Genomic DNA, 23,441 nt, shown 5'->3' with positions numbered 1-23,441 from the left:
GTTTAGAAACATTATTCTTTTAATGATTATCAAAAACTGACCATAAGCTTGTCTTTGAGGGTAGCTTTTGGATGCAACAAGTATGTTTGAAAAATACTTCAACTAAAACATTATAAAATTTTTATGGAACGAATAATTCTATAGAAAAGAAATGATTTTTGAAAAAAATTTCTCGGAAAAAAGGTTTGGAACAGACTATGTGTAGACTATGTTCGAAGCATTCAAAACCCATTACGACATCTAATTAAATAAGAATAAATGCAATAAAAGAGAGCCAAGACTGCAGGTATCAGGTTGAAGCCCTGTATTACGAGGTCAAATTTTTTTTTTGCTGTTCTTTAATCCACAGATAATTGGCTAAATAAAACGACATGTCCAACTCCTAAGCTCATTTCTTTATAATTTTCAATGAATTCTGATTTTTCCGCTTTTGACAAACTTACCTAGCAAGGTTTATGGTTTTGGATCCTGCTACATTTTGGCGAGTGTTAATTCCATTGAGAAAACCCGGGTTGACCAAAATGTGCAACCATTCGTCGCACCATGCATGGTTCCATGCGAACCATGGAGAATTGCCGACGTATTTTTATGTTAAAATAACACATTTTCCATGCATGACGCGACGTATGATTCCATATTTTTTAAAGTATGGGGGACTTCAAATTAGACAATGTTAATACTTTTACTAGGGATGTTGATAATTTATATGTAACCATGGAAGCTTGCAATGTATGGTTACTATGGTATCATGCATGGCGCGACGCATGGTTACTATGGTACCATGCATGGAGCGACGCATGGATACCATGGAAACATATATAGCAATACATATGATTAACAAAGAACCATATTTGGCGCGACATAGAAACTGAATAATCAATTAAATTCAAAATTCTCGCGGGCATCCAAAAAGTGCTCTGAAAGACCTCAAAGACGTTGGTAGTAAAAAAATATTTTCCGCCGTTCAGAGCAAAACTTTGGTTCCCAAGCAAAGCACATTATTATCCAATGTAGAAAACTTTACCCGATGACGCCGGAAAACATACCTGGTGATGGCTGACTAACTTTCATAAAACTGTCTAAACCAAAACAAGCTTTTCAGAAATATGAAAGATTATCAACACATGAAATAATTACCATCAACAAAAACAACTCAACAGAGGCAAAGCAGAGCTTCACATCACTTGCAATACAACGAAATCGTCGCAAACTAAAAGACAAAGTCTGCAAAAAAAATACAAGAAAAAGTCAATAGACAATTTTTTTTAGCTATTATGAAAATTTTTATAAATCTACTATTGAAAATCTATCCTAATTTAAAACTATGTGGTGATAATCAGAAACGGTCTGTTGATGCAGAATTCTGTTTTTAATCCTGTTCCATGATGTGCCCAAAAAATTGTTCCGAAATGAAAAAATGTTCTAAAAAAATTCAAAATTTTAAACAAAAAATTTTTTTTTTCACTTTTCTTTACACGTTTTTTGTCCAAAAGTATTTTCTCAGCTTACTTGTCAATATTTCAAACTGCAATCAAACCCCAAAATTAAATAACAAACTTGGTGTTGGTTGTGATATTGCATGCTCAATTAAAGTTGTTTTTGTATGGAAACATCATTTCCATAAAAAGCACCATATATAGTGCAACGTATGGTTTGCATGGTGGAAAAAAATGAAGATCTAATAAAAGCGTATTTTGCACTACGGATACTTTTTCTCAGTCATTTTCGTCAATTAAACTCTATTTTTACGGTTTTCTAGAGAAAAAAAATATGGTGAAAAATCTCTTCCATACGTAGCATCATATATGTTGCGACGTATGATTTGCATGGTGAAGATTTTTTTTATTTTACCAACAGCTTGCAGAATGATGAGAAACCGTTTTAATACTAATCTACTCCGTTAAAAAGCTATTTTGAGGGTTTTCGAAACCAACGTATGTGCTACGCATGGCTAGTCATTTTCCATACAAATCATGCATGGATGTGCATGGTTGCGCATTATCTTCTATGGTGGACAACCCGGGCATGTTTAAAGAATCCAGGAGCTTAAATTCACCAAAAAAAGCTTGTATCCAGGAACAGTTTGACCCCGTAAAAGTCTGAATGAAAGCGTGTATGACAGTAACTATTATTATCTATACCTGATGTGGTGTGCAATTTTCTGTTATATGTTTCAATAATTTCCAAAAAAAAATTTTTTTTTTGGAAATTATTTTTTTTTAGGTAAAAACAAAAATAGTGATCAGAAAGAACCCGACATGTAATGGCTTAAATCCAAACGCTAATCGCCGCGCAAATCAGAGCCCAACTGCAATGAATTAATAACTCAAACTAATACTTAATTCTACACTACAAAAATAATACTTAGCCTACATTCTAAGTATTGTATTTTCAACCCTCTGGCTGCAATTATCAGCTTGATGAAAAATATTTTGATTGAGCTACTTGACAAAACATTTAAAAAAAACAATTTTTTCATTTTTTTTTGTTTATCCCCCACAAGGTAGATAAAGCACAATCCTAAAGCTTTTTGAGTCTGGTAACGAATTATTGAAACTAAGTTGCTTGCCTAAGTTCAGTTTGCAGTAACCTAATTTGCCGCTTACGCGTTGTGAGAAAGCATTTATCGGTTTTAATCATCCTAATTTGGCCAAATTAGCAGTTTTGAACAGCTCATTGCTTTAGAAAAAGCAACTGCATGTGAATGCAGATTTTTTTTTATCTCAAGACAACAGACAGAGGCTATAAAAAGTCAAATTGCTTCAGTAAAAAGGCAATTATTTAAAATAAATTACCTCAAACCTAAAATTCCGTCACTTTTTTGAAAGTTGGAAAAAATTACACTCCTTCTGGGCGTAAAATACAATTAAATTCAGTGAGATGCCAATTTGAAGTTACTCCCAAACATTTCTGCATCGGTATTCTGATAAATCAAGTTCTAAAAAATTATCAGCTCACATACAAAACCAGTTGAATCAAATTCGGCAAGTTTTGCAAAAATATGAAAACCGTTCAGAAATTAAAAACTTGTTTGATAAGCCGATACACGTTTAAATTATCATTTAGTAGGCTAGACTCTGAGGTTACTTTTTAATGAATGATTGCGCAATTTCTGTTGGTTGATTTCCCTTGAAAAATCAGACACAAAAATTTTATTTTTAAAGGGTTATAAATATTACTCAAATCTAAAGACCCATTGAGCTATCATCTTAAAATTATAATGGTTTGAAAGTTGCCAATAAAGTCAATTAATTCGCTTAAACTCAGCAATTTTCTTTTATCGCGTATGATCTACGCAGAGGACTATTTCCGCTCATACATTATATTATCCCCATATGCTCCGTTCCTATACGCAATTTCACTACAATAAGACAGTTTTAACGGTTTGTATTTAAAATTTTCTGCACTTTGTAGAAATTTTGATATAAGTGCAATAGATGGGTCCCAAAAAAGTAACAGTCTCTAACAAAACCCGCGCTTTTGGTTTTTTAGACAAATATTGATTATAAATGATTTTGTTTGTTGAATAAAATGTTGCCTAAATAATCGATTTTACAAATTTAGACAAGTAAAAGATTTTACTCCATTATGATCAGTTTTTTACAAATGTATTAGAATCAATTATAATCGATTCTGATCAGTTTTTGTTTTCAAAATAATCGAACATTTTTTGTAGATAAAATCCATGAAAATCAACTCTACTTTTGGCAGTTTTCTGCAAAACTCGGTTCATCGCCATGATCACCACCCCACCCCATTTCCCCCGCTATCTCCCCTTTCTCGCTATTCAGCCCCCCCCCCCCCCCTCCTGCGTAATCTTCCTCCCCTCAAATCTCCCTCGTCTGTTTTCGAATTTTAGAAAGACATTCAAGAAAAACCAAAATATTCTATTATTATCCATAAAACCTCAGTGCGGGAAACAAAGTGCATTAACATTTTTTAAATGTTTGCTTCGGTGATAACAGAATTGAAACATGAATTAAGCTAGCGCAACCGAGGCAGGTAAATAATATTAAAAGTTTTGTAAACGATCGACGGCAGTCTTTAAAATCACTAGTTTACTTTATTTGCTTAGCATTAGCATGCTTTGGGACCTGTTTGTCACACTTGGTATTTACCGGTACCCTTCCATCACACTTGTACCGAAACTCCAATCAACGTGTATTTCAAACACTTAAAAGGTCATTAAAATACAATCGGCACAATCCAAATTTTGCGATGATTCGAATAGTTTTGTTGATTAATTAAAATAAATAAAATAGGGCAAATTTATTAGGTTTATTGTTCCGAACCTTGTACCGAATATTTATGCTTGTAGTGGTTTTTTTATTCAGTCAACTCTGGGCGATTAAAACAAAAGTGTAACGCCAATTATTTATGCGTGGCGACTTATCTCGCCAATAAAATAGTCCCAAATTGATCGGAGGCTAGCTAGTTCGTCCTATTAACTTCATACTTGATCTTTGACATTGTCCAAAATTTATAATTTGTAATTATTTTAGTTTCCCAAACATTTTAATCGATAAGGATTAAGGGGCAGTCGTAACATTCAGAGCTTTGCGCTGATATACGGGCAGTTATGTTCAGTTCTCTCGCTGAGTTTTCATTTTGGGAAAAGATTTTTCTGGTAGTCTACTTTTTTTTGAAGAACTACACGCATCCTTTGAATTAATTTTTCTTGTCAAATAGTATAAACATGACTTAAACCTCACAGTTTGTTGATTTGCCAGCAACATCCATCCCGCATGGGAATTTTTGGAGTTAAGAGTGTGATAGAGGGGTCCCAGTAAAAACCAAGTGTGATAGAGGGGCCCAAATTGCATTAATTTTGGGCAAATACAGCAATTAACTAAATCAAAATGCGTCGGTCGGTCGTTTTAAAACTTTTTCTCAATCGTAATTAAACTGCCTCTTTCGCTCAAATATATTCAATACTTTAATTGACAGCCAGATACGAATGCTGGCCGATTGAACATGTTTTGGAAACTGGCTTGCGCAGCTCCCACCAACTCCTTGGAAAAAGATTTGGCTCAACGTTTTCATACAGGAACGATGAGTTGAGCTTTGAAAAAATATTAGTTTCGACAGCTAAAAACATTTGCTGTAAAACAGTATCAATTAGGGGACTCTTAGAAGAAGTTTGTTTTTCCTCCAAATGTTTTTCAAAAGCCCACACATTCTGCAGAATTTATTAAATTGTCTATATGATGTGAGTTTGCAGTTTTTTATGGTTGCAGTTGAAAAACTGATGGAAATTTGATACTTTCGAATCATCCGAGTATGCTTAATTATTGATTTCTTCGGTTTCTCGGAGTAGTAAAACAGACTTTGTTTGCGCGACTTTCAATGGGTTTTTGCAACTCTTTAGAAAATAAGACTGATCGGTGCCTTCGTTTTGAGTAAGTCTCGTCTCGGACCTCGATCGGTTTTCTTACCCCAGCCGTTTCGTTAATTGCATTGTATTTGTGTCAGTAATTTCGAAGTTAATACTATAGAGTAAGCATTTTTGAAGTCTAGCTTTCAAAAAAATTGCTGCTCCAAATTGGATAATTAACATTCACACGCTTCCTGTTTCACAGATTGAAAAAAAAATTGGTGAGGAAATACATTCTTTCTGACATGCAAAGATACTGTCGCACTTTAATATATATGACCACAGCGCTATTAGAAAAACTTCGGGGTTGATTGGAAAAAGTTTGACGCCGCACAAACCAAATAATTCGAAATCTCTTAGGAGACGCTCTCAAATCAACAAACTCCCCCGCGAATGCGCCAATGAAACTATCTGAAGCTTTCCTTGAGAAACATTAAGAAAACCTCATTGCCACCTCATTTTGTTTGGTTTAGTTAAACTTAATTGATAAAGAGCCGTCTGCAAATGGTGCTTCAAATTTGATCATTTTTGATCAATTTCGTAACGAAAGTAACGGAATATTTGTGCTCGGGCTGGGTTTTTTTCTTCAGAAAAATTTCGACTTTTTAGCTAGTCCATTTTGACGGAATTTTTAAAATATCTTTCAAAAGCTATTGTTGTCCTGAGCTTAATTTTGAAAAGATTAGCGCGTGAGCGGAGATTGAATCCAACTTAGAAATAGTTCCAAATTGGTTCAAGGAAGCTTATATGCCATAATTGTTTTCTTAATAGGAGCAAAATCTATCACTTTGTATTTTATATGGCGTGTGGGGGATGATTTTCACAAAAAAAATCTCAAATGAAAAAAAAATTCGTTTTTTTTATTGGGGTACGGAAACTAATTATTGCAGAGTTTTTATCAAAGCAGGTCATTGAAGCGGAAGACAAAACATTTGGGGCAATTTGAATTTTTTGACAGAGGACCAAGCAATAGAGATCTCTCTCAATGAGAACTCTACTTCATCAAAGCTAAAATTCCATGAATTTGATTTAAAATTGTCTTTAATTTCCATGAAATTTCGATATAAAACTTGTTTATTGCACCCCTTTGTTCCGACCAATTGAAAAATGGGGAGGAATTTTGTATTCGGGTGCGTTTTAGTTTTTTTTTCTTTTTTTTCTTTTCGTTTTAAACGCAAAATTAGCTACCACAAAAAATCATCGGAACGGGTCGAGTGAAATATCATTTTAAAGCCCATAAAATTGTGATTTGGAGCACATTAATTTTTTTTTAAACCTAAGTGTCGGGAAAAACCGGTTTGAAAATTTTCGTCTTGTTTCGACCGAATAAATCGAGCGAGCAGTCTTATTTTAATTGCCAAGAAACTTACATAAATTTTACTTGATACTTGAATAACGCTACTTTACTTTGAGTTTTTTAGCGCCTTTTTGGATTCAAAATTTAAAAAAAAAAACCAAAAAAACTACAAAAATTTTTTTGATTTTTTTTGTTTTTCTAATAATTTTTCTACGATTTTTTTTTATTTTTGTAGCTTAAATGTTGAATCTAACTACTCATCAGTTTTCTGTCTAGCTCTTTTTATCACACCTCGCCGAAAAAAAAGAACCTCAAAAAGAAAAAAAAATTTTGTGTTTTTTTAAGACTTTCATGGGAACGTTCTGTGCTAATTGCAAAATAATCGGCTATTCTTGTTTTTTAAGGTTAATTTTCTACGCAAAGTCGGGTACCACAATTAATCATTGGAATGGGCCGAGTGATATATCATATTAAAGCCCTTTCAGTCGTGATTCTAACGACATTAAATAGTTTTTATTTTTGGTCTTATTTCCAGCAAAAAAATGCGAGCGAGCATGCTTACAATAGCCTATTTATGCTTAATTTAAGCCGCAAAAAAACTTAGTTTTAGTCGATTAAAATCATTTTTTTGGTTTTTTTCAGCAAAATTTTGGGAAAGAACTGAAAATTTTTCTGTTGTCCCATTTGCCAATGACTGTCGCGTATGCTTATGTTTTAGTTTTTCGTTCATATCCATTTACCACACCACGCAGAAGAAAAAAAAACGATACTAAAATGAAAAGTACTTTTTTTTTTTTTTTCATTTTTAAGACTGTCGTCGGAACATTCTGTGCTACTTGCACAGCAACCGGCTATCTTTGTGTAATCCTTGTGCTGTTTGTAGGAAATTAATGAGATTGAGGGCTAGGGCGGATTTTCAAAAAATTTCAAAAATTTATCGACTGTTTCTCAGGTAGACCAAATTATTTTTTGAGCTATCTGAGAAGACTACAAAGACCCCGTTTCGACTTTGGCACTTTTAGGCGTTTTTAGACACTTTTTGTAAGGAGCAGAGCTTTGGAAAACTTTCAGATCGGTCAGTCAAAAATAAATCTTGTAAAACAGTATTCAATAGAAGACTCTTAAGAAAAGATCTGAGAGGGCTCAACAAAAAAAAATGCTTACATCATTTAACTTTTTAAAATAATTTTAAAAATTTTTTTCTTCAATGATCAATTTTGATGAAATGAATTAACTTGTCAGAAGTTTTCTTTCAACCATGAAAATAGTCGTTCTGGCTCCACGAGGAAATCAATTGCAACCACTGTCTTATTCTCCTAGATTATTTTAATGGTTTGTCTGTTTTCACAACCACTTTCAAATTTTGAGATTTTTTTTCTCTTAACTTTTTTGCTGCCTAAAATTTTTTGAAGTAAATGTTGAACATTTCGGGGTATTTTGAAAGAGTCTAGAGTTTTTTTTCGATTTAGCTTGTCATTTTATCTTTCCATCCTTTTTTGCCTTGAAATATGAAAATATTACTTTATATGAATTAAAATTATATGATATTCTAATGATTTAAACCAAAAATTGAAAAGAGTCTCCACTTGAATTTTATTCTTTATAATTTTTTTGATTTGTAAAAAAATCTCTTTTACTGAGGAACCGTAATTTTGTCTGCATCAATACTCAGACGCAGATTTCTTGCCGGCCAAAAACGATTTTTCAAGCTTTATTTTAAAAACTTTAACCAAAAAATCACGTGTTTTTGGCGTGATTTTGCCCTCAAAACTAGTTTTATTTGGTGCCGAAAGCGCCTTCAGAAAAAATTTGAGATCAGTCTGCCAAAGATTAATGATAAAACAGTAGCAAGGGATTAAAATAGTACCGAAGGTAGCACCATCAGGTGGACAGGGGTCAGAACTCATAAGATTGGCCATAACCAAACCCCACCCCAACTCCGTTACTGTCAAAACTCATAAGAAAAATTATATATTTGAACACCTATGGTACCATATCAGCGCTTTACAGGGCATTGGATATTGTTTTTTCATGGTCTAGAAAAACTCAGAATCAGAAAGTAGATTTTTTTAAAGTGTATCTAAAGTTTTTCAATTACTATTTAATAAAAGTGGACAAACTTTTTTTTGACTAATGCTATGCAAATTGTTGAAAAATATGGTTGTTTCTATTTTGACTGTTATCAAAATTTTCAAACACTGTTCAATTTTCTGCATATATCGGCAATTTTGAAATAACTGTAGAGAAAAATAGAGCGCTTAAACTTAAGGCTCTAATCGACGTTTGTTGAGGAACTAGAGCCAACTTCGAAAACTTTAACAATATAAAGATTTTGTTTTGACAAAAATTTCTGCTTCAAAATTTCACAATATTTTTGAAGAACCAAAGTCAAAAAGCAGTTTTTGCGGTCGTTTTTTTGGAAATTTTGGGTTCGTTTTTGATCGTGAGCGCCACATTAAAATAAGTATGGGGTGGCGCCGAAGAAGGTTCTTGAAAAATATTAAGCTTGGTCAGAAATAAATGTTATGAATTAGTACCAAAGGGAGATGCGAATTGCAATGAGATATTTCACATGTAATTTTTGTTTAAGAATAATGTCGATTCGAGTTTTGCCAATTTGGATGATTTGGGCTTACAAGGGTTCAATTTATTTCGTTCTAAAAAGTGTTTTATTTCGTTTGATTTCGTTCTGAGAGTGATCGTCGTATCAACCCGACTCAGTAAACATTACAATTTTACGTTGGCTCTTTTTTTGTTTTTCGAAAAAAATTCTTTTTGTTGCTAGTACAAGTGCAAACAAGTTTTGATAAGTTTATTTTTAAGCTTATTGTTCCCACTTTTGTAAAGAAAGTAACGGAATATTTGTGCTCGGGGTGGGTTTTTTCTTCAGACAAATTTCGACTTTTTAACTGACTATTTTTGACAAATTTTTTTTTATCATTCGAATGGTATTGTTGTCCTGAGCTCAAATTTGAGAAGATATTTTACCTGTGACCATTTTTTGTGCAAGGTCATTGGGTTTAAAAATTACCATTTTGGCTATTTTTGGTCAATTAACGCGCGATATATTTCGCGCTATTAACGCGTAAGCGGAGATTTATTCAGGCTTGTAAATCGTTCCAAATTGGTTGAAGAAAGCTTATTTGCCATAATTGAGTGTTACTAGGTAAGAAATCGATCACTTTGTTTTTTATATGACTGGTTGGGGGATGATTTTCAAATTTTTTAAATTTATTTCACTACATTTAATTTTTTCATATATTGCTCCATTTTTGCTCCATAGACCTTAAAAGGCAGTCGGAACATTCAGGGCTTCGTCCTGATACGAGCAGTTTTGTTTCTTTTGTTTCGCTTATTCTCAATAGATTTCAAAACCGTCAAAAAAAGGAACTAAATCAGCAATTTTTCATGCAAAACAAAATTTTTGCCCCCCCCCCCCCCCCCACCCCAAACAGACCAAGTTAAGATAAGATCCTCCACCCCCAGAGTTCAATTTAATTTAAATCTACATAGCGCTGCATGTAAAATGCTCCATTCTGATTGGCTGAAAATTCGAACTCAGGCCATGTTAACATCTTCTTCCTCCCTAAACGAATTTTTTTTTGGGGGGGGGGGAGGGGGGGAGGATGTTATCTTGGTTCAAATATTTCAATCGTTTTTATTCATCTCTTTTTTGTTGTGGTTATTAATCAATTTAAACAGGGGCACAACAGCAATAAGCTGTACAGCTCTTGTGTTGGTCCTTTTCCCCCGTTGATAAATGGTCTTAATCTTAAAAACAGATTTTTATCTTTTTTTATTGTTTTCTTGAATAAATCTCAAATTCTCTAAATATTTAAATGAATAAATTATCTCTGGATCATATGCTAGTCACGTATTTATCTTCATGCGTTTAATATTCGTGCTATGAATTATGATTAGGGACAATATATACAAAAACAACTTCAAAACGGTCCTTAAGAAGTACCCCTAAATTCTACAAGAGTCTAGAATGTATAAATAAATTATTCGATATCCTCTTTTTGAATAACATTTTGCGACAACATCATCAAACATCGGGTTGAAAGTCGCGGAGATGTGTTTAAGCAAACAGCCACAGAGAGGTAATCTCTTTCGTTCGCATTTTTACCAAGGAGCATGTTACCCCGATTTAAAAAAATGTTTTTTTTTCTCTGTTATTGGAAGCTCAGACTCAATTGAAGAACTTGCCGACAGAAAAAAAACTAACAACGTTATTTTAACGTCATGCTACACTTGAAGGCTCAAACTTTTTGCCTCAGTGATTTTTTAATTTCCTTATGGTGCTCCAAATTTATTAAACATTCCACAGATCATACAAACGAATTCTATTTTTTTTCTTCGACGAGACTCTTAATGAATAATTCATAACCTCGACAATTCATAACCTTCAGACCATGATGAGCGGTTTGAACGCTCGTGAAAAACAGTCACCTGTTTCAGCAATGAACTTTTCATCGGTTCTGTTCACTTGCTGCTACTTGCACCTGGTTGTGTTGGCGATGGTCTCATTGGGCGTTCAGGACTCCGAAGCCAGCAGTAAGTATAAATGATATTATATTAGTATTCTAATTTTCTCATCGGCTTCTATGAATACATCAAACCTTTCATCAAACCAGAAGCCGATCTACGATTTTGGAAAAAAAATTAAGCCGACCAAATTGATTTTAATAGCTCGTTCAAAGGCCCTAATTTTTCAATTTTTTTCGAAAAAAAATAAACTCTACAAAGGCCCTATTTCTCCAAACTTTTCAAAAGATAAACCCTACAAAGACCAGGCCCTATTTTGGCCCAAACTTTTCATAAATAGACGTTGAACAAAGCGAGCGAGGCGGTGCTTTAAACATTTTATCGCGGGAGTTTTTGAAAAAAGAAATTTGGTTGACCCGAAGAGCTCTTCTGAAATGCCAAAACAAATCGATCATTTTTTTGTCGATATCTTTTTTAGGTTGACCTATTTTGACTTAAATTTTCTGCGCCGCAGACAAATTAAAAAAAAACAGGCAAAAAGGCACTTGTAGGGTCTTTTTGGAAAATTTTGACCAACGAATCGCGTTTTTTAGAGCGCGCTCCCTCCTCTAACTTGGTATGTATTGACGCAAAAGGCGCATAAGAAAAACTTTAGGGTCAGTCAGCCAAAAATGGATGTCCCAAAATAGTACAAAGGGGGACCCTTTGGGTCGGCAGGGGGTTTAATCCCTGAGGGAGGTACCCCACCCCCCCCCCCTTATCCGCTTCTAGCCCTTTGGGTGGCGAGGATTTCCTATTCTTGATGGTGGGCTACATGGACATCGTTTCATTGTAAATAAGGAAAAAAATACATCAGAAAACGTGACAAAAATCGACATTATTTTGAAATGTTCTTTTGCCTAACTTTTTGGGCAAAAAAAATTGAATTATTACAATGGTATTGAGATCGACACACCTGATTGAAAATATGAAAAACATTGTCAGGCCCGTTTAACTAACAATTAAAAATTGAGAGTTTGTGTTGTGTTTGTGTGTCATAGAAGGTGCGAAGGATTTGATGCGGGTGCTGTTTGAGGAAAGGGAGTACAACCCAGCCATCAGGCCAGTGCTCAACAACAGCGAGCCAGTTAATGTGGACGTGGACCTAGCCATACAACAGATCATAAATGTGGTAAGATAACTTTTGTTTTTGAAATTTTTTGTATGTTCACCCAAATCAGGGTAAAAATTGAGTATGCCTTAAAATTAAAGTTAAAACGAACTAGAAAAAGCGATCTTTCAAATCTGCAATTACGTTTTTCACACCTATGCTTTTTGTCAGCTAATTTAAAAGAGTTTGCTTTTTAAAAATATATATAATTTTATTGCAATAAAAATGTACAATTGAACCTTAAAACTGAAATTTAAAAATTATGAGCCGTCGATTAATGACATCTTTCTAATTTCTTGTTTCAGGATGTGAAGCAAGAGCAGATAACTGTTCTTTACTGGCAGCGACTGGTTAGTATTTCAAAGTACTTGTTACAAACTTTTTCAACAAACAAGAGCAAAAACTTTTAGTACCAATAGCGGAGAACGTTCCGAGCGCAAAAAATAGAAACTACGAAAAACACACTTTTCTTTAAATTCATTTTTCATTTTTTCAATTTTTCATTTTTTCAGTTATTCATACTTTGTCGGCGCCAAAAAAAATGATTGATTCAGTATGAGATAGCAGTTGAATTTATACAGCGCGTCTTTGTAGAACCAGATTTTGCGTGGAAAAACTTAAAATCATAAATTTCTTGTTAATAAAACCACACTACGGGTGCTCGGTTCAGAAAAAATTTCAGATTACATTTCAGATAATTTTCTTTTTTTATTTAAATATATTTTGGTCTTTTTACTTGACGATTTTCAGGAAGTGAAAAATTCGATGAAAAAAATTGAAAAACTAAGAAAATGTCGTCGGTGGAAAAAATTGATATAATTTCGAGCTAAATGCTTGGAAGCTTTTTTAATTTCTGTTACCCCATTCTGAACCTATTCAAAATCCTTAAAAACACACATTATCGGGCCAAACTGTGTAACTTGTGAACTGTAAGCGGATTATGCAACAAGCCGAAATTAGATTTGGCATAATATCCGCGACATTGTTAGTTTTCATTTTTTTTAATGTTCTGTGCTGTTTTGGACTCCACGGAAAACGAGTGTTGTAACTCGTTTTCCGTGGAGTTCCAAACAGCACAGTTACAACACTGTACTGCCCAAAATTGCGCAAAAACGGGTGGGTTGGTGAATACGCAACAAATGTTGCGGTATCAGCAACAAATTTCACGGAATCCGCATCAGGTTTTGTAACCATTAAATAAGTCATAATACATTTTTACGAAAAAATAACGTTGTCACGGAATCAGCAACTATAGGCGAAAACCACTAGTGGCAAGCAAAATCCGCAAAATAAAAGCGGAATGCGCCAAATTTAAATGGAATCTGCGAAATCAGCTTACAATTGCGGAATTATACCTCAGACTGCGAAATCCGCTTACGTTTGCAAAATTCAGACCAACTAGCTGTTTTTCTGGCGTTCAGTGACTTTCATACACCAAATTGTGCGCCAACCCAGTTCATAGTTTGGCCTCGTACTGTATAGTTTCTCGGCCGCGCTTGACTTTGATATGTTCTTTATACGATTCACTAATTTTGGAGCATATTTAGTATTTTTTATATTACTTGAACTATTGAAAATCTAGCATTTTGTTCTGATAAAAACACTAGTATCACAGAATTTAGAACAGTTTCAATTTAACCTAATTAAAACACTCATTTCACTAATTTGTGCAAACTTCAAACTAACTTCAAACTATAAAGTAGCGAGGAATATGATTCAGTTTACCCAGTCCTCACGTTCATTTTTTTCTTTAATTGTATATGTCATGATTGATCTATTGAAACTGTGTATCCTGTGAAAAAAGACTGGTTTCAAGATAAATGTTTTCAAATTGCCACAAAAAAGTTGCCAGTTCAGTTCTTTACTTAAACGAAAACTTTTCAAAAAAATTATTTGTTGCATGCAGGTTTGATAAAATAAGATGAAATATATCAAGAACTAGCTCTGAAATAATGATAAAATCTATTCTTTCAACTTCTTGAAAATGGCACGAAAATTTTTTGCTATAGTTTTTTTTCGCCATTGTATACTATGCATGATTTTAAAGCAATTGGAATTGATCAGAAAATTAAATCAGGTTCCGCTGAAACTAACAATTTTAATTTGGAGAAAACTTTTTGAGAATTTTGAATCAATTGTATTCCAGTAACTCTTAGTTCCCAAAAATGTTTTCTTCAAATTTAGATTTTCGCGATCACTGGAACCTGAATTTTAATTTCTGATCAATACCAGAAATTTCAACAATTTTTAAAATCACGCAGAGTATAAGATAGCAAAAAAACTATAGCAAAACTTTTTAGAGCCAATTTTAAGAACTTTAGAGTTTCTATATATTTCTTGATTTATTTCATCTTATTTATCAAACCTACACAGTTAAACACGATATGCAGTTTTATTAATATATTGCCTAGATCAATCATGGCAGATAAACAAAAGAAGAAAAGAAATAATTGAGCGTGATGACACGATAAGTCGACACATTTGCCACACTACTTTATAGTTTAAGAAATATTCAAATATTCATGCTGTGATATCAAAGTTTGCACAAATTACTGAATTGTAATTTTTATTCGGGCTAAGTTTATCTAAAAATTTGTGTTTTTTTAGGCCATCGTGCTAGATTTTCAATGGTTTTCAGCATTACTAAATTATTGTTGAAAATTCTAAATAGTTTTCTCAACACGAAAATTCCGAACGCTTAGAACATTCCTTTTCCTGCTACTGAAAGTGTTTTGTATTTGCTAAAATGTAAAAACAAGTTAGTGTTGGGCAGGGGCGGATCTAGGATTTTCTCGAGGGGGGGGCGGATTTTCAAAAAAAAATTGGAAAATTTTGACGACCTTTTTTTTTAGGTCGACCAAATAGATTTTTCGAGCTCTCCCTAAGCACTGTTTTGCCCCTATTTTGGCTAAATTTTGTGCGCCGCAGGCAAATTTTTGAAAAACAGTCAAAAAAGCCGTTTTTGGGCACTTTTTGAAAAATTTTGACAAAAAAAAACGCGTTTTTTTGGCGCGCGCTCCCCCTCATAGTTAGTACATATTGGCGCCATAAGCGCTTTTAGACAAATTTTAGGGTCGGTCGGCCAAAAATGGATGTCTGAAAAAGTATCAAAGGGGGGACCCTTTGGGTCGGCAGGGTGTGGAGTCCCATTTTTTTTGGTTTTTTTTTGAGTGAAATAACAAGAATATTGTCGGCTTGTGATGAAGACTAAGCACAAACAAATTCAAGAGTTCAAGAGCAATTATTTTGTTTTCCTAAGATACAATTTCTTAGTTTTTTTTGTGGAGAGTTTAAACTTTGATCCTTTTGGCTTTTAAAACAGTGGGCTCTTCTCCACAATTTTTCCTTTAAAAATTTTGTCATGGTTTTTATGCTATTAAATTTTTGCTTGTTTGTTAGAACAACTAATCTGAAAGCTGTTTTTTTCTATTTTGTTACAAGAATTTCCTTATTTATGCCCAATTGATGCTTAAGGTGCCTTAAAAGAGCTGACAATATGTATTTGGTCGAAACTTATGAAGTTTTTCTGAATCAACTAAAAACACTGGATTCATACATGCTAAAATGCTTAGATAAAAACTTGCATAAAATTGTAATTACGTCTATGCCGTTTAAAGTAGGGGTAGAAGAAAACACCGTTTTTTTCAGTAGTGGGCTGTAGGCTGTGGAGGCGAGTATGGTTGCCATTTTTTCCCGTTCAACACTAGTTGCCCAAGTTTTTCTACTTTGGTACTACTTAACGACCAGCGTTTTTGACTAGACAACCCGTAAGAAAACCTTATTGACGTCAATATCAAATAACTTTATGGACAGGTGCCTGCCGTTAAAATGTAATTTTTGGTCAAAACTAATCAAAAATGGCCCAACAACAAAATTTTCTGAATTTTTTTTTCAACAAGTTTTGTGCAGCGCAGAAAAAGTTAAAAATTATTTAAAAAAATAGGTTCTTTATAGTTTTTCTGGAGGAAAAATCAATCGAAAAGTTCATTCTTAGTTTGTCATATGGCACGTCATATGACATTGGAAAGTTGGAAAAATCAATCGAAAAGTTCATTCTTAGTTTGTCATATGGCACGTCAAAAGAGCTTAAAAAAATTGCATTGGATCAAAATTTTTGGTCCATTAGTGCTGAAATGATTGTGTGAAACCTTACTTTAGTTTGTTATTACGCACAAGGCTATCGAAATGGATTTTGACCAATGTGTCAGTAGCGTGCCGTGGGCGGTGATGAATATGGTTGCTACCTTGTTCCTCCGAAAGTCTTACCTTTGGTCCTATTTACGTCATCCATTTTTTGCTAAGCAACCCTTAAATTTTCATGAAAGCAACTTTGGCGCCATTATATAATTTTGAGAGCGTTTTTTCGGCAGACGTTTTTTTGTAAATTCGTCTCCCCACTTCTGTTTTAATTTTCTCTTTTCAGCACTGGTTTGACAACTACCTAGTGTGGGATCCAAAAGACTATGAGGGCCTGGATAAGATAACCATCATGCCCAAACACATCTGGCTGCCTGACATAGTCGTATACAACAAGTACGTCAATAAACTAAGTTGCATTAAATTCACATTTTTTTTCGATATATGAAAGGCTATTTAGTAATAATGTTGATGTCCTAAGCTGCAATTGAATGCGTCGACATGACGTGAGCCTAATTTATTAATCCTTTTTTCTATTTAAACTAACGTATAAACAATTTTTGAGCAAATTTATTATTTAAATTTTGAGAGGGTTGGGAAACTGGAAAAATACCGGGAGGTTTTGGGAACCAAAACAACCAAGGCAGGGTATAAAATACGCAGTAGTTAATTGATGGTATATTTTTGTAGACGCCGTCGATTTCTATTCACTTGAGGATTTCAAACTCTAAATGTGATTCGCTGTAATTTTTGAATAAGTTTTTTTCTGGTTTGTCCGATTTAATCTGCAAACCCTATCTAAAACAGCAACAGAAAATGGAACAACGGGGAAAAATTTGGAATAACCTAGTATTACTTAATTACTAGAAGTAATAACAAACTACTATAGTAGACAGCTGTAGACGCTATATAAAGATCGGTTAAGAGCAAAAAGTAGACAGTCATGGAGTAGACACGACGGAAATCAATCATAATTGATAAACGAAAATGTTTTTTACGTTTGTTTTCTTATCCCGTATTGGCTTGCGACGTGTCTATTCTGTCCCGCTCTAGACTTTCATGGAAAATATTATATTGGGATTTTATTGCTTAAAAAGTAGTATCATTATAATCTATTTTTAATCGATTATAATCGATTATTTTTGTAATTTTATAGAGACTGACAATGAAAATCCAAAATAATAGATTATTATCCACGAAACTCCAGTGCGGGGTGACATGTCTACCTTTTGACCGCACTCCGTAGAAATTGTTTCTTTTGATTTTGTAGTGTTATCCAAGTGAAAGTGGAGAAGGACGGTGTGATCCCGGTGTCAATCAATGCCTCGGGCTACGTCAAGTGGGATACACCCGTCATATACGTCACGACATGCACCATACACATCAAGTGAGAGCTAGAAACTCTTTTTGGAGGAACCATTTATGCCATAGAAAAGCTGATCGCCCGAATGTTATGATAGCCAAAATTTGTATGAAAAGTACTTAATTTTCAACAAGCCGAAATTCAATTTGGAAACCATAGCATGTTAATATTAAATAAGTTTATTTGCAAAATCAGTCAACTTTGATAAGTTTCACGCTGATTGGCTGAAATTTTTTGATAATTTGATTCTTCTGCCATAAAACTTGCCCCTTCTTAATTTTTTTAATCTCAAGCTATGAACAATTGTCGGTTTATCTTGGAAAAATCATATCAAAAAAAACTCTTGGGAAAATAATGTCAAAAAACAATATCTTAAATAAAATCTAACAAGACTGCTCGTATCAGGGCGAAGCCCTGACTGTTCCGACTGTCTTTTAAGGTTTATGAAGCAGTAATAAAATAAATATCATTAACAAATTAAATGTAAAAAAAATTAAAAAAATTTTTTCTAAAATTTGAAATTTTTTCCATGAAAATCATCCCCCCCCACACGCCATATAAACTACAAAAGAATAGATTTAGCTCCTTGCAACAAATCAATTAAGGCAAATAAGCTTCTTACAACCAATTTGAAACGATTTCTAAGACGGATTAGCTCTTCGCTTACGCGTTAATAGCGCGAAATATATCGCGCGTTAATTGTCCCAAATTGGCCAAAATGGCAATCTTTAAACCCCCATAAGTTTACGAAAAATGATCACAGGTGAAATATCGTTTCAAAATTAAGCTCAGGACAACAATACCTTTTGAATGATATCAAAAAATTCCGTCAAAAATGGCTAGTTAAAAAGTCGAAATTTTTCTGAAGAAAAAAAAACCCACCCCGAGCACAAATATTCCGTTACTTTCGTATCGAAAGTCGGAACAAAAAAAGTTTTTCTAGTGATCTGAAAAAATATGGAACTCTCGTAAAAGGTTTTTAATGCTGCAAAAATTCCCCAGAAATATTTTCAGTGTAAGTTTTGTATGAATCGTATAATCTAAACAAAATTATTTTAAATTTCAGGCACTTCCCTTATGACGCTCAGGTGTGCACTTTGAAGTTCGGCTCATGGATCAACACGGCAAACGAAATTACCATACAAAATAATCGTGGACACCTCGACACAGCGTAATTCACTGTTCATTTTTTAGACACCGTACAATGATTCGCTATTTTCATGGTGTTACATTTAGGGCGATTTAGGTGGGGAGGTTACCCCTTCCCCTTTCCACAGAGATTTACCTCAATTACCTCCTAATAATATTTTTTGCCGGCTGGCTAAATCTCAAATTTTTCTAGAAAATTTTGGGCGCCAATAATCTTTAAATTTGAGAGGGGAGACCTTTTTCCCATATAGGACACAAATTGGTGATTAGTTGATAATTATGGCCCTTTTTATTGCTCATTTTGGCATAAAAAATCTCCTAGGGCGTAAAATTGTTTTGCAAACGAGGTTCTCTTTTGTTCGATTTGGGAGCTCGAAAAACCAGCTTGCTTGAGCTAAATCAAAGGTCCATAAAATTTTAGGCAATGTCTGAAAAACATGCTCTTTCACTCTTTCGCCCGAGAAAATTCTAGATCCTAACCTTATTTTATTTCAAAAACCTAAAAGCAAACTTTTTTTTCAAAAGATAGGAGAAAAAATAGTAGCAAAGCAGTTTCTACAAAAATGGAGAAAAAGCCCCTTTTAACGTCTTATATTATATTATAAGAGTCAACTTCATATATGAACAAAAATTATTTGAGAAATAATTTCACTAAAGAATGAAATCAAATCGAATCAATTATCCGAATTTTTAATCAAAATTTTGCTTCTCTTAATACCCTTGTCCGAAGTTTGAAGCTAACCACAAAATTTTAGTTGCCAGACTAGCAGAAATGTTTTTCCGATATTTTCTGATTGGAAAGTTTTCACCAACATTATAAATTTACTTTGTTTTTGAAGTTTCTCAATTTCATGCGCTCTGCATTAGTCTATTTGACGCCCATGAGTGTTCGCAGAACTCCACCTCTGGCTTATTATTCCTACTTACGTACCCTTCTTTCTCCTGAGGACCATTAAACTGTACAATCAAGTTGTCTAATCTATCACGTTTTTTGCTAAAAATTAAAAGTTTCATTAACATGATTGGTTAAATTTTGAGTTTTTTCTACTTTCAACTGCAAAAATAAAGACTTGTTTTCTCGAATTTCATTTTTGTAAAGATTTTGATCAAAAACTGATTTTGGGTGTTTTCTTGTTTCAATGATTTTCACAATGATTGTTTTTCTACCTTTGAGGACTCATCAATGTAAGTAGAATTTTCAACAGTTCTAAAAGTTTGTTATTCTGATTCTTGAAACTATGTGTCAAACAAACATTTAAAGTGTCGCCATTTTCATTAAACTCTTCAAATGCTTGTCCATTTTTATGAAAAAAAGTTGTTAATCAAACTGTGATCAATTGTTCTCTAATCAAAATGTTGGTTGAACTTTTATCAGTGACCAAAAATTTTTTTTGCTGAGTTACAAATCTAACTATTGTAAGGAATCAAAACATTTTTTATAATCGAATCCTAAAAATTGATATCAATTCTTTTAAAGCCAAAAGCATCCATCTTTGATTGATCTGACTTCCTCTTTTTGCGCTATCCGAAAACTTTGGTTGCCAAATCATTGATTGCTTAGTTTTATTCTTCTAACTTCTACTATTACTTTCAAAATATGTCAATTTTTTGTTAATTGCACTCAAATTTTTAGAAAATCTCATAATTGTAACAATTTGCAAAACTGTTTAGGCAAGAAACATTTTAAGAATTAATGAAATAAGCTGTTTGTTTATTTAAGTCATCGCCAATTCCGCTAAGTCGTGCAGAAATTTTTCAATTTTTGAGATATAATTAATCAATTTTTCTTTAATTTTCGAATGAATGAGGATACTTAAACAAATAGCTGCTGTGATCTAGATTTATCATCAGCTTAATATGCTTTACACAAAGCTCTAAAGCCATATTTTTTCTTTTGTGGCCTTAAAAGCAAATTTGACCCGTAAACAATTTTACCGGAACAATTAATTTAAATCCCATAAAAATAATTTAATCAAAAGTTTAGTCAAAGCTGAAGCTGAAATACTGAGCCACAGTTGGAGCAACTCAGGTTCTATTTGCAAACAATTAGAACAAACAACTTATTGTGATATATTCGCGTCATATCGGAGTCAAAGTGCGGTCTGGATTTAGACAACTGCGTAAATATTCTCGTCAGTAATCAGACAAATACTATATTAAACAATCCGAATTGAGATGAGAAAGCAAACTTACTGAATAGATATCTATCAATAATATTTTCCTTGTCTCGATTCTGATTGGTTAAAACAGTATTTGTCTGCTTACTGACGAGTATAAATACGCTGTTGTCTCAAAACCGCTATGTAACCATCACAGTCATATCCCAGTGAGTGTGGTTTCTGGGGCTAGGTTTTTAGCAGACCTGTTTTTCAGCAGACCGATTTTTTTAGCAGACTCAAAACAATTTAACGGTCAGAACGCTAACTTCAAACGAGGAACTGGCAAGTACATTGCCTAAGTACGTTGACTAAGTGGTTTTGCTGAGAGATATTTGTTAAACTGTGAGATAATTGTCTGAATCAGGAAAACTCAACCCCAGATAACTTGCCATTTTACTTCAGTCAATCAATTTTGTGTCAATTTTTGCTGCCTCCACAAAGTTGTCACTCAAAGTTTGCTAAAAGACCTTAATTTCACTTTTATGCTGAAAAACCTGTCTGCTAAAAAACCACTCCGGGTGGTTTCTACAAAATAAGAACTCAATGCTATAAAAAAAATGTATCAAGGTTTAGCGACTGAATTATAATTATCTAACAGATTGGACTACCGTTGGTAAACATATAAAGTGCCTTTTTTGAGTTTTTTTGGTGGAACTCAGTTTTTTGTTATTAGTTGGTATTTGCTTTTATGATAGTTATTTTCGATTTTTTATAGTCTTAGTATTCTCTTGATACATATTTTCAAGTAAAATAGGATGGATTATAGGTTGGACTGTGGCAAATAAAAGGTACTAAAGAATAAGAAAACAGAAGTGGCGGTGCGAAAAAAAACAGAGATGGTCTTCGGAGATGCCCATTCTTCGAAAAAATCATCATTAGCAGAAGATATACCTTATTTCGCATGCTGGAAGACACTAGAAATTTAGTTATTAATTATTTTGATTTTGCTGCTTGATATGCAGTAAGGTACCGAATCAGGTAATAAAACCATCCCAGCATTGGAGCGTATAAAAATAAAAAATTATTAGTTTGGAATACATAAACTTTCCTGTTTCTTGAAAAATGCGTTTTTTCTTTGTTACACAGCTTGCTCCTTTTTCATGTTTAATTTTTTTCAGTATTATGATAAAATTGTTTTATTGAAGTTATATCTACTAGTTTTGTGAACATAGATGTTTCTCTTTTCAGGTACTTCACGATTAATGGGGAATGGATGTTGGGGGAAACGCCATCGGTGAACAACAGAGTCGTGTATTCCGATGCCGCCTACACAGATGTGTTCATAGAAATGCACCTCGCTAGAAGACCTCTCTTCTACGAGAAAAATCTAGTCACACCAACCGCAATGATCAGGTAACGAGGATTGGTGGTGAAATTTCTTCTGAGTATTTCTTCCGCGTAGTTCAGCGTTTTCCTTGAAAAGCTGAACAACTCTCCGCTTGGCAAAGGACGGTCCTCATTTGCCTGAGAAAGAGAGATATTCTTAGCCAGTAGAAAAAACCAAAAAAAGCATGTTATTATTAATCATACCGACACAACAGCGTTTCTCCGAAAAGAGCTGAACAACCCGTATGTTAATCCTTTCCCTCATAGAATGAAAAAGTTATTTTTATCTTGCTTTTGTCAAAATTTTGAAAAACTATCTTGATTTCACTGAAACGCGCACAACTTGGAAATTTGAGCGGATTGACACTTTTCTGACCTCAATCCAAACATGTAATTAAAAGTTTGAAACAAGAAAAACAAACAGAAAATTAGTATTCGCCATTTTTTTTTTTGATAATTATACAACAAACGTGTTCGGAATTAGTGACATTTTGAAAGGAATCTGAAACAAATACTTATGTTGACCAAGTTTTTAAAATTAGGCTAGTTTATTTAACCTAAAAGGGCAATGAGATTTATACAATTTTTCAATGACCACCCATTGTTGAAATTCGAAAGAACTTTCACTAGAAATGGTTTGTTTTCATGGCTGTCTATGTCAATTTGAAAACTTGTTGATTGTTTTGACCGCTCTCGAAAAGTGGAAAGTAACAAATGATTCAATTCCATTTATTAAAATTAATTAATTTCCAGTCGGTTTGACTAGCACAAGGTTAACCCGTGAAAATTGCTTCTTTTTTGGTCCCTATTGGTCGTGATTCTGATTCTTAAAATTCAAAAAAAAATTGCCAAGAAAAACTGGCTTAAATGCTTTCAATTTTCAGGCTTAATTAGTCAACACTTGGAAATCAAAAGGTTGACTTCTCAATTTTAATTATATCAAAAATTAAAAGCTATGCATTACCGCTTTTTTACACGATAAATACCCATTTTTTCTG

At 33.5% G+C, this 23,441-nt stretch overlaps 1 protein-coding gene across 5 annotated transcripts in view; it reads left to right on the top strand.

Moving 5' to 3' along the window:
- LOC134841483 (neuronal acetylcholine receptor subunit beta-4-like) overlaps nt 1–23,441 on the top strand; it is a 35,363-nt gene that overhangs the window by 4,711 nt on the left and 7,211 nt on the right. For 2 of the 5 annotated variants that reach the window (XM_063857506.1, XM_063857504.1), the window contains exons 2-8: nt 11,133–11,228; nt 12,200–12,330; nt 12,615–12,659; nt 16,733–16,842; nt 17,717–17,833; nt 18,876–18,980; nt 22,306–22,470. In XM_063857506.1, coding sequence (XP_063713576.1) covers nt 11,133–11,228; nt 12,200–12,330; nt 12,615–12,659; nt 16,733–16,842; nt 17,717–17,833; nt 18,876–18,980; nt 22,306–22,470 — 769 coding nt within the window. Of the gene's footprint in view, nt 1–3,175; nt 3,384–10,469; nt 10,775–10,942; nt 11,229–12,199; nt 12,331–12,614; nt 12,660–16,732; nt 16,843–17,716; nt 17,834–18,875; nt 18,981–22,305; nt 22,471–23,441 lie in introns of those variants that run through there. The other 3 variants (XM_063857507.1, XM_063857505.1, XM_063857503.1) reach the window with 3 other exon arrangements.

The sequence above is a fragment of the Symsagittifera roscoffensis genome, chromosome 3, assembly GCF_963678635.1.
Source record: "Symsagittifera roscoffensis chromosome 3, txSymRosc1.1, whole genome shotgun sequence".
Lineage (NCBI taxonomy): Eukaryota > Metazoa > Xenacoelomorpha > Acoela > Convolutidae > Symsagittifera > Symsagittifera roscoffensis.
The sequence above is the reverse complement of the archived record's forward strand: the minus strand, read 5'-3'. Positions and strand labels throughout refer to the sequence as shown.